General features: G+C 48.4%; 1 protein-coding gene across 6 annotated transcripts in view; it reads left to right on the top strand.

Moving 5' to 3' along the window:
- The first annotated feature begins 8,298 nt into the window (after positions 1-8,298).
- Positions 8,299-10,283, top strand: part of C9H10orf143 (chromosome 9 C10orf143 homolog) — a 48,846-nt gene continuing 46,861 nt past the window's right edge. For 5 of the 6 annotated variants that reach the window (XM_038009736.2, XM_038009733.2, XM_073019457.1 and 2 more), the window contains exon 1: positions 8,299-8,453. In XM_038009736.2, the coding sequence (XP_037865664.1) occupies positions 8,385-8,453 (69 nt within the window). In that variant the 5' untranslated portion in view covers positions 8,299-8,384. The remainder of the gene's footprint in view (positions 8,454-10,283) is intronic. The other variant, XM_038009738.2, reaches the window with a different exon arrangement.

The following is a 10,283-nucleotide window of genomic DNA, read 5'->3' as shown; positions in this document are numbered from 1 at the left end:
CTCCCCTTATTTTCTACACCTATGGAGTCATTTATAATCTTTATTATTTCCAACCACACACTAACATGGCATCAGTCATATTGCCACATGCTGGGTTTTTTTTTTTCCTTACTATGTTGTGAGAACTGAGAGGCAAAAATGTCCTATAATTTATATGAAAATACATGTCCAAAATGGATGATCAGACATAACCAATGTGACTTCATACACTTGAAAATAAAAAAATTTAGGATGAAATATAAAACACCATGGTCAAATTTCAATCTATTGTTGAAACAAAGCATGACTTAGAAAGGACATTGGTGTGTGGCATTTAACAAACATTGTCAAGCTATTAGAAGCAGGGGTAGGTTAAGATGGGAGAGAGTACTTTCCAGTCAAACATAAAGCTGTTGACTTTGGAAGGTACATTTGTGGTTTATTAATATTTTTATTTATCAACAGCACCTATGAAGAAAATGCAAAATGACAGACTATAAAATTCTTACCTTCTGTATATAGCGTGTGTTTATAGTACCATTGTGAGATGGACTTGGGCATATACATTACACAGTGTGTCATATAGATCTCTAATTTGCACTGGTCATAAAGACTTTTTTTTTTTTGAGACAGGGTCTTACTCTGTCACCCAGGCTGGAGTGCAGTGGTGGGCGAGATCTTGGCTCACTGCAACCTCCTCCTCCCAGGTTCAAGTGATGCTCATGCCTCAGTCCCCTGAGTAGCTGGGATCACAGGTGCCCGCCATGGTACCTGGCTATTTTTTTTATTTTTATTTTTAGTAGAGATGGGGTTTCACCATGTTGGTCAGGCTGGTCTCGAATTCCTGACCTCAAGTGATCTACCCACTTCAGCCTCCCAAAGTGCTGGGATTACAGGCATGAGCCACTGCGCCTGGCCTAAAGTCTTTTGATATTAAATAATTATCTGTTTCTTTATCATCCTTAAAAAGCACATTTACAATGTCAGAAAACAATTCAGGGCACTGGCTTAGATTACAAGTCTGCACGTAGAGGTATTATTTTGAAAGTTGAGGCCAGGTGTGGTGGCTCCCGCTTGTAATCCCAGCACTTTAGGAGGCTGAGGTGGGTGGATCACCTGAGGTGGGGAGAAGTTCGAGACCAGCCTGACCAATATGGAGAAATCCCATCTCTACTAAAAACAGAAAATTAGCCAGGCATGGTGGCGCATGCCTGTAATCCTAGCTACTCAGGAGGCTGAGGCAGAATTGCTTGAACCCAGTAGGCGGAGGTTGTGGTGAGCTGAGATCGCACCATTGCACTCCAGCCTGAGCAACAAGAGCAAAAGTCTGTCAAAAAAAAAAAAGAAAGAAAGAAAAGAAAGTTGAAAAATAGTGGGTTGTTACTTTCTTTTTTGTTTTAATGATGTATTCCTGGATTATTATAAGGATTGCATTTAGAAAAGTCTTTCTCTTTTTTTTAATCTCATTTTTATGAGCAGGTAGAAAAGTCTTAAACTGAGTCTTATAAAAGAAAATGCAGCCTAAGCTAAAATGATACTGGAACAAAACCATGACCCTCACCAAAACAAATGTGTGACTTCCCTTGTAGGGACAAGGGCAGCCTTCAGGTTCTAATCCTCTTAGGCTAGTACAACTGCCCTGTCCACAGGGAGAGGAGAGGGCTAAAGACCGAGTCTAGACAGGAGAGATGAGAGGCAGCAAAGCGGGAGACCCTTCGTAGGCAGTCCTATGCAGCTACTCTTCAGTGATGCGATTTGAACATACAAGTGTCAGATGTCATGAGAAAATCACGAAGCAGCGTCTGCGTGGCTTGTACATTCTCACCGACTTGTCTCACTTAACGTCGAGTTGTGTCTGCTTCACTGGAGCCTCTCCTGCAGAGAGGGCAAGAGGGCAGGGGTACCCCTCCTAGAGGCTCCCCCAGGGCTGGGCCTGAGCAGACACCTCACAACCAACTGCTGAACTCACCTATCCCCGGCCTTGAGCAGGCACCCACTCTGGGCCCTGCCTGCCCTGGGCGCCAGGACACACAGATAAGCAGACACAGGGCACCTGAGCTCCCTCAACAAGTCCAGGTGAGCAAACGCGGATGGCCGGCAGAAGGGGGAGCTCCTTTGGAGGACCAAGTGCCAGGAGAGGTCAGAGGAGCAAGCCTGAGCCACGATGTGAAGTCCCCATGCAGCCCTGGCTCGAGCTTGCAGGACGAGAGAGGTGGAAATTGCATGGCATGAAGCCAAGCCTGGAATGCACGGCCCCGGGGCAGCGCAGGCACTGGCAACGGGGTGGTAAGTGGACCAGCAAGGAGCCGGGTGGGGAGGCAGGCAAAGCCCTTAATTGCACATGGCCCTGCACAAGCCACTTCAGACTCAAAGGGGTGTGTGCAGAATAAAGAGCACACCAGGGTGTGCAACAGAGGCTCATGTCAGAAAGCCACGCCCTGGGCCTTGCACGTCACTCCCCAGCAGGGCGCCCGGAAAGTGCCACCACCAGTGCTGGAGGTGGGCATAGTGGGACGAGTTTGGGTCATGGGGGTGGATCTCTCGTTAATGTCTCCATGTCATCCTCCAGGTACTGAGTGAGTTCTGGCTCTGTGAGTTCGTCACAATCAGCAAGAGCTGATTGTTTAAAGAGCCTGGCACCTCCTCCTCCCTCTCTTGCCATGTGAGACCCCGCTGCCCCTTGGCCTTCTGCCATGATTGAAAGCTTCCTGAGGCCTCACCGGAAGCAGATGCTGACACCATGCTTCGTGGACAGCCTGTAGAACTGTGAGACAAATAAACTTTGCTTTGTGAATACCCAGCCTCAGTTATTCCTTTACAGCAGTACAAAATAGACTAATCCAATGGGGACGCCTTTCCAGGTAAAGACGGTAACTGATTATTGTTACTATTAATATATAAAGAAACTGTAAATTTCAAAGGTAAAAACTAACCTTATTCTAGTGCCCAAGGAAGTGCTGGGAATGTTTAAATAAGAAGGCAGCAGGGAATGGAAAGGGTGCCTCTGAAATGCCTACTCCATGCCAGGCTCCCTACTACAGGCTTTACATGTTATCTTGTATATCTCAGTAAGATGAGCAGACACGGTGCTTTTTAAAAGACGTCATGGGAGTTTGAAAGGGGGAAGACTGGGTAAATGGAAGAACGGAAGTAATGGCGTTGCAACAGTTGAATTGAACTGCTCCTTGGCCTGGCCCCACCACACACACAGATACCCGTTGGCATGGCCAAGATGAGTGTGTTCATTGGCAAATCAGCAGCCACTCTTGGAAGCTCTGACTTCTCTAGAAGGCAAGCGACAGGAGCAGTCTATATTATTCCTATTTTATAGATGAGGGAACTGAGGCTCAGAAACAAACACTCGTCAGTTGAGTACAGGAGGCATTACCAAGTCAAATGTCTCTGGAAACTTCCTGAACTCTATGTGATCCAGGAAGGGGAAAGGCTACGTGCTCAGTTAGAGAAAGACTAGAGGCAGTCACAGCAGCTACCACTAGTTGAGAGCTTACCAGACGCAGTGCTCACTACCCCACAGTCACAGACAGCATCTCACTTAAAACTCCAAAGTGTCCGGGTGCAGTGGCTCACGCCTGTAGTCCCAGCACGTTGGGAGGCTGAGGTGGGTGGATTAAGAGGTCAAGAGTTTGAGACCAGTCTGGCCAACATGGTGAAACCCCATCTCTACTAAGAATACAAAAATTAGCCAGGTGTGGTGGCAAGTGCCTGTAATACCATCGACTCAGGAGGCTGAGGCAGGAGAATCGCTTGAATCCGGGAGGAGGAGGTTGCAGTGAGCCGAGATCACACCACTGCACTCCAGCCTGGGCGACAGAGCAAGACTCCATCTCGGGGGGGAAAAAAAGTACAAAAAACAAAAAACCCAAAAGTATTCCACTGAGGTAGACACTATTAGCATCCCAATTCTTAATTTTATTTCTCTAGTTTTTAGACAAGGTCTCCCTATGTTCTCCAGGCTAGAATGCAGTGGCCATTCACAGGTTATACCATAGCACACTGTAGCCTCAAACTCCTGGCCTCAAGCAACCCTCCTGCCTCGGCCTCCCGAGTAGCTGGGACTACAGGTATGTGCCACCGTGCCAGGTTTTCTTATTCCAATTTTATGCACCAAAAAGGGGAAGGGGACTTAGAGGTTCAAGCAGCTTTGTCCAGGTGCTGGAAACTGGCAGGGTGGGACTGAACTCAAATCACCTTCCACCTGAGAGAGACTTCCCTTGAAAGCGGTGTGCAAGATGACAGTAAGTGGTGCATAAACAGGTTTTTATTTATTTATTTATTTAAGGCAAGGTCTTGTTGTGTCGCCCCAGCTGGAGTGCAGTGGCATGATCGTGACTCACTGCAGCCTTGACCTCCTGGGCTCAAGTGATCCTCCCACCACAGGCTTCTGAGTAGCTGGGACTACAGGTGCACGCCACCATGCCAGGCTAATATATATATGCCTGGCATATACATATTATGCCTCTCAAACTGCTGGGGTTACAGGTATGCGTCACCATGCCTGGCCATGAGAAACAATTTTTATTTTATTTTTAGAGATGGGGCTTTGCTTTGTTGCCTATGCTGGTCTTGAACTCCTGGGCATGAGCCACCGCACCCAGCCAGGCATTCTTTATATAATCTGGATATTAACTCCTTATCAGATACACGATTTGAAAATATTTTCTCCATTTCCTGGGTTGCCTTTTCATTGGATTAATAGTGTCCTTTGATGTATAAAATTTTAAATTTTGATATAGTTCCAAATTATCTATTTTTTTTCTTTTATTGACTATACTTTTGGTGTCATATGCAGGAAATCAATATCATGAAGCTTTCCCATATTTTCTTTTCTTTTTTGAGACGGAGTCTCGCTCTGTCGCCCAGGCTGGAGTGGAGTGGTGCAGTCTCAGCTCACTGCAACCTCTGCCTCCCAGGTTCAAGCGATTCTCCTGCCTCAGCCTTCCAAGTAGCTAGGACTACAGGTGCGTGCCACCACACCTGGCTAATTTTTTGTATTTTTAGTAGAGACAGGGTTTCACCATGGTGGCCAGGCTGGTCTTGATCTCCTGACCTCGTGATCCACCCGCCTCAGCCTCCCAAAGTGCTGGGATTACAGGCGTGAGCCACCGCACCCAGCCAATTTTTTTCTTTCTTTCTTTTTTTTTTTTTTTGAGACAGAGTTTTGTTTTGTCAGCTAAGCTGGAGTGCAGTGGCGTGATCCTGACTCCCTGCAACCTACGCCTCTGGGGTTTAAGCAATTCTCATGCGTCAGCCTCCCAAAAAGCTGGGATTACAGACATGCGCCACCATGCCTGGCTAATTTTTGTATTTTTAGTAGAGACAGGGTTTTGCCATGTTGGCCAGCTGGTCTCGAACTCCTGGCCTCAGGCAATCTGCCCGTCTTGGCCTTCCAAAGTGCTGGGATTACAGGCATGAGTCACTGTGCCTGGGCTCCCATATTTTCTTCTAATAATTAATCTATTTAACATACTAAAGTAGTGAGCATTCAAACCATCATTTTATAGATGTTACATATTATTCTTAAAATTTTTCAAACTTAAGATATTGAGAATTTAAATAAATGTACTATGTAAATAATAGGAGAAGTTTAGCATACACCTTGCAGTTAGTACCCATGACTGATGCTTGGAGAATAGTGTGCTAAGCTAAACTGCATCTTTCTGAATATACCTATTGCTGTATCTCATTCCTAGGCTAAGTAGTCCTCCCCATTACCAAATAGTTGCCTCATGCATCCATTTAAGAAAGACAGCAGGCCAAAACTGGAGTCACTAATGCTAAGGATCCATGCCACCACACTGAAACCTGGGTTGCTTACTTGTAAGATCTTCTGAGAAATCAGGAGAGAGATGAAAGCCAAATTACATAAAGCCAAGATTTCGTTTGCACCTCTATAACGGAAGTAATCCTGAAATGACTGAAATGACTGTTCTGCTATTTGTTCATTCTTCCTGCTTTCCTCCACTTTTTTCTGCCTGTCAAACTCACCCACTCGGTCCTCACTGGAGCACTTTTCTGTCTTGTAGACTGCCTGGTGCATGCAATGCTAATAAAAGCCAATCAGATCTTTGAAACTAAATTTGTTGAAATTTTGTTCTTATACACATCTGAAAAGCAGCCATAAGTATAAAGGCCAGTGATACCAAAAAAGGGTAACAAAGCAAGTCATCTAATCTAAACTGCAAGACAAACGTTTTTAGAGGCCTACGACATACCTTATTTTCAATTCTGAAATGCAGAAAGTCCTCCAAATTAGTTTTTCCCCACACTTGGAGTGAACTCATTTGAACTGATACGAGACTATTTACAACCTTTATTTATTTATTGTATTTATTTTATTTGAGACAGGGTCTCACTCTATTGCCCAGGCTGGAACCACTGCAGCCTCAACCTTCCAGGCCTAAGCAATCTATCTTCCCATCTCAGCCTTCTGAGTAGCTGGGACTACAGGTGGGAACCATAGTGCCCAGCTAATTTATTTTTATTTTTATTTTGTAGTGACAGGGTCTCACTATGTTGCCGAGGTTGGTCTCAAACTCCTGGGTTCAAGCAATCCTCCTGCTTTGGCCTTCCAAAGTACTGGGATTACAAGCATAAGCCACTGTGCCTGGCCCTTTTTACAACCTTTATATATCCCACTTAGGATGAATATTTGTGAAGACTCACACATTTCTGCTATAGAAACATTGTTTGACTATGGGGGTATACAATATATCTCACCTTTTTTAAACATTCAAAAAATTCTGAATTTCACAAACACATCTGGCCTGAAAGGTTTTTGATAAGGGGCTGTGAACCAGTGGTGGCACAATTAGTCCTAGGAGTACTAACTAGTAGGAGAAATATAACATTTGTTGAGTACTTAGTTTGTGTCCAGCATTGTTCTAAGTATCTTCTAGGTAAATGCCTCATGTAATCCTCACAATCTCTATGCTTTATTATCCTATCCTTTATAAATGAGTAAACTGAGTGAGATTAACTATTTAATTTGCTGAGGATCATGCAGCAAATAGCCCGAAGAGCGATTCATGCGTTTCACTATAATGGTTAAGAACAGGGCTTTGTGCAAAGGATACCTTCAACTGCAGAATGATGGACTCACATCACAGACACACGACAAAGTGACCGGTAGTCAGTTGTGGGTTGGTTCAGAGGCTCAGGCTGTTCTGGCTTTAGGGGCTTTCCTAGGGTTCCCCCCAGCTGCCCTCACGGTGACAAAAAGGCTGCCGCAGCTCCAGGAAACTTACACTGGGCAACGACAACAGGAAGAAAACAGCACCCACCCACCCACCTCCCTTTTTATCTAGAAGAAAAATCTTTCCCAAAACTCTACCTCAACAGACCTCGCTTACTTCTCCCTGGCCCGTACAAGGTCATGTGCCCATTGCCAGCCAATCGCTGGCAACGGATTGGCCCTGTTTTAAATCATGCAAAAAGGGCGCCTGTCTGGGATGTTTGGAGCAATCAAGGGAGCTCCGTGCTAAGGCAGGAGGGGCCTGGACAAGCGGCTGCAGGAGTCCGGAACTCGGTGCCCTACGAGGAGGGGTCAGTGGTGCTCAGCACCGCGCCGGGCCAGAGACTGAAACGCCGCCGGCTGTTGAGGGTTGGTTGGCTGCATCCCCGGCAGGGGCCAGGCGGAGCGAACATCACGGCAGCAACCACCTTCGCAGCACACGCTCCCGACAGTGGCTGCGCTTTTTCCCTTCAGCACAGCCCAAAGGCCCTGGCAGCTCAGCACCTGCAACCTCCTAGTGCCCTCCAGCCTAGGGGAGAAGAAGTGCTTCCGGGTCCTCCCAACCAGCAGCCACGAGACACAACAGTCGTGTGCCGCGCGGGGCTGGCCTGAATGCTCTGCATCTTCCCACCGCGGCGCCAGGCGCTCCCACCCGGAAGCAACGCAGCCCTGCAGACCACAACTCCCAGAAACACCCGCTGTCTTACTCAAGCTAATTGGCCCGCTGCGCCATCTATTAGCCAACCAGCCACAGGGAGACCGCGCCCCACGAGGCCTAACAACCAATCATAAGACAGAGGAGGCGGGCTCTCCAGCCGATCCACCGGCTGTTGTCAAAAGTTTGGCGGGATCCTGAAAGAATGCTTTCTTTGGAGCCCCACGGCTGCTCCTGTGAAGAGAGAAGCGACAAGCCGACCTCTCTGCGAAGTAATGACTTGGGGCAGACGGACGACGCCCACATCTCCCAATATTCCCAGAAGACTCCGGTCTCTACTGCTCCTGCCTGCAGTCCTCGCCTGGCGCTCTCGCGCTTTCCACGGCGCCCCACCCCTCAGTCTCCCCATTGGCTCCCCAGGGCCGTGTGCGGAAGGGGGCGTGAAGCGCGGGCCTCGGCCAGGCCTGAGAGGCCCGTAGGGTTTGACGCTGTGGCTGCATGGACAGCCTAGCGCTCTGCCGCTGGCGGCGGCGGAGGGCGGAGGATCTGCAGGTTCAGGGGGACGTGGTGAGCCCCCGGGGCCTGGGCGTTAGGGACGGGAGGGCGGATGGCCCCTGGGCGGGTTCCCACCGCGCCTCGTGTTGGCGGGCGCGGCCCTGCCTATGAGGAGGCCTGGCCCAAGCCACTCGCAGGCGCGCGCACCTCCCTGGGAGGGCGTGGCCCGTTACAGGCGTGGCCTGTTCCGGCGGGGTTGTGACACCGCCCTCCCGGTTTCGCGCCTGCGCGGACTCGCGGAACCTGGGCACCTTGACCACACGCTTACTGGGACTCCAGACCCAGGCTCCCTAAAACATGGGCCGGGACTCATAGCAGGACCTCGGGTGCTTGGTATCCGTGTCAGGTTTTCTCCTGCCGTCTACACTTGACTGTTCATGAGTCTTGTTCACTGAGCGCTTGCCACGTGCCAAGCCCAGGGCTGGGTGTTGGGGAACAGTACGTGGGGAGCGAACACGCGCAGAAAATTACCCGTATTGAGCGTGTTAGTGCTTCTTGGGCTGAGTCCATTAACCGATGAGAAGAGGGTAAGATGAGATGGTAATGGTGAGGCTTGCACAAGATCCCAGGGTGAGTGGGTACGTCAGGTATGTGTGAGACTTGAAGGATGACCAGGGGTATGTAGGATGGGAGCTGACAAAAAACAGTGTTGGAGGAAGAAGCTTAGCGTCTTAGGGGAACTGAAAGAAGTACTGCAGGATTGGAGCTGGAAGACAGAGCTGCTTGGCGTTACTGTATTTTATCTTCCACCTCTGCTTGCAAATTGGCCAGTTCTTACTCAGCCTCATTTATTTCAAAGTTCCTTGCTAAGGGCAGCAGTGAGCAGCCAACATACCGCATATTTGCTTTTTTTTTTTTTTTTTTCCTTCTAGAGCTACACAGGCTTGGTAAGTGCAGGATCTGTCTTCCCAGTTAATGCAGGCAGCATTTTTAAAGATGTATTTACTGCGTAGCGGGAATGACTAGCTTTCTGCCCTGCACCACCTCTTTCCTCACCACCCACTGCCTGTCCGTGAAGCCAGTGCCACTTAGGTTTCTGTCACAGCCGCACCCCTCCTCCAGGTACAAATTGTTACATTACTAGGGTGCAGGTTACCCCAGTAATGTACTAATAATATGGTATAGTAATGTAGTATAGTAATAGTATAGTACAGTAATATAGCAGGTTAGGGTGCTTTTGTAACCAAGAGCCTTCAAAGTATGCTGGCCCTAACAAGATGGAAGTTTGATTCTCCTGCACAGAACAGCATGAAGGTGAGCAGTCGGCGTAGGGCTGGTGGCACCCAGATCAGGGGATATGCAGGGACCTAGATTCCTTCCCATCCCACCATCCCCTGGGTGTTACCCTCCTCTGCATAGCCAAGAGTGGATCACCACTACCATGCTACCAGACGGTAGGGAAACAAACAGGAAAGTGACATGACTATGCTGATGTGTTTAGACCTTACTCCACTGCCCTGGAAAATGAAAGGCGTGGTCAGTGTGCAGGCAGGGAGGCAAGGCTTGTGGCTACAGTAGTATGTCCGAGGAGAAGTGGCAGAGGCTTGCACAAGAGAGGGCAGTGGGGTGGTGATACTAGACAGACGTGGCTATATATTTAGAGGGAAAGCAGACAGTCTCACTGATGGAGTGGCTATGGCAGGGTAATGTGAAGGGCAGAATCCACGGTGATGCCAGGGTTGACTTGAGCCCTGGGAGGGCAGTGCTGCTGTTCCTTGAGAGAAGAGTGGTGTGGAGCTGTGAGAGGCAACAAAGAGCTCCTGTTAGGCCGTGCTGTGTTTTCGGCGACTTTGAGACATTTAGTGGAGACATGGCAAATACTGCTAGTGATAGAATGGTTAT

Source organism: Chlorocebus sabaeus, chromosome 9 (genome assembly GCF_047675955.1).
Source record: "Chlorocebus sabaeus isolate Y175 chromosome 9, mChlSab1.0.hap1, whole genome shotgun sequence".
Lineage (NCBI taxonomy): Eukaryota > Metazoa > Chordata > Mammalia > Primates > Cercopithecidae > Chlorocebus > Chlorocebus sabaeus.
Note: the sequence above shows the minus strand (reverse complement) of the source record. Positions and strands in the feature narration are given on the sequence as shown.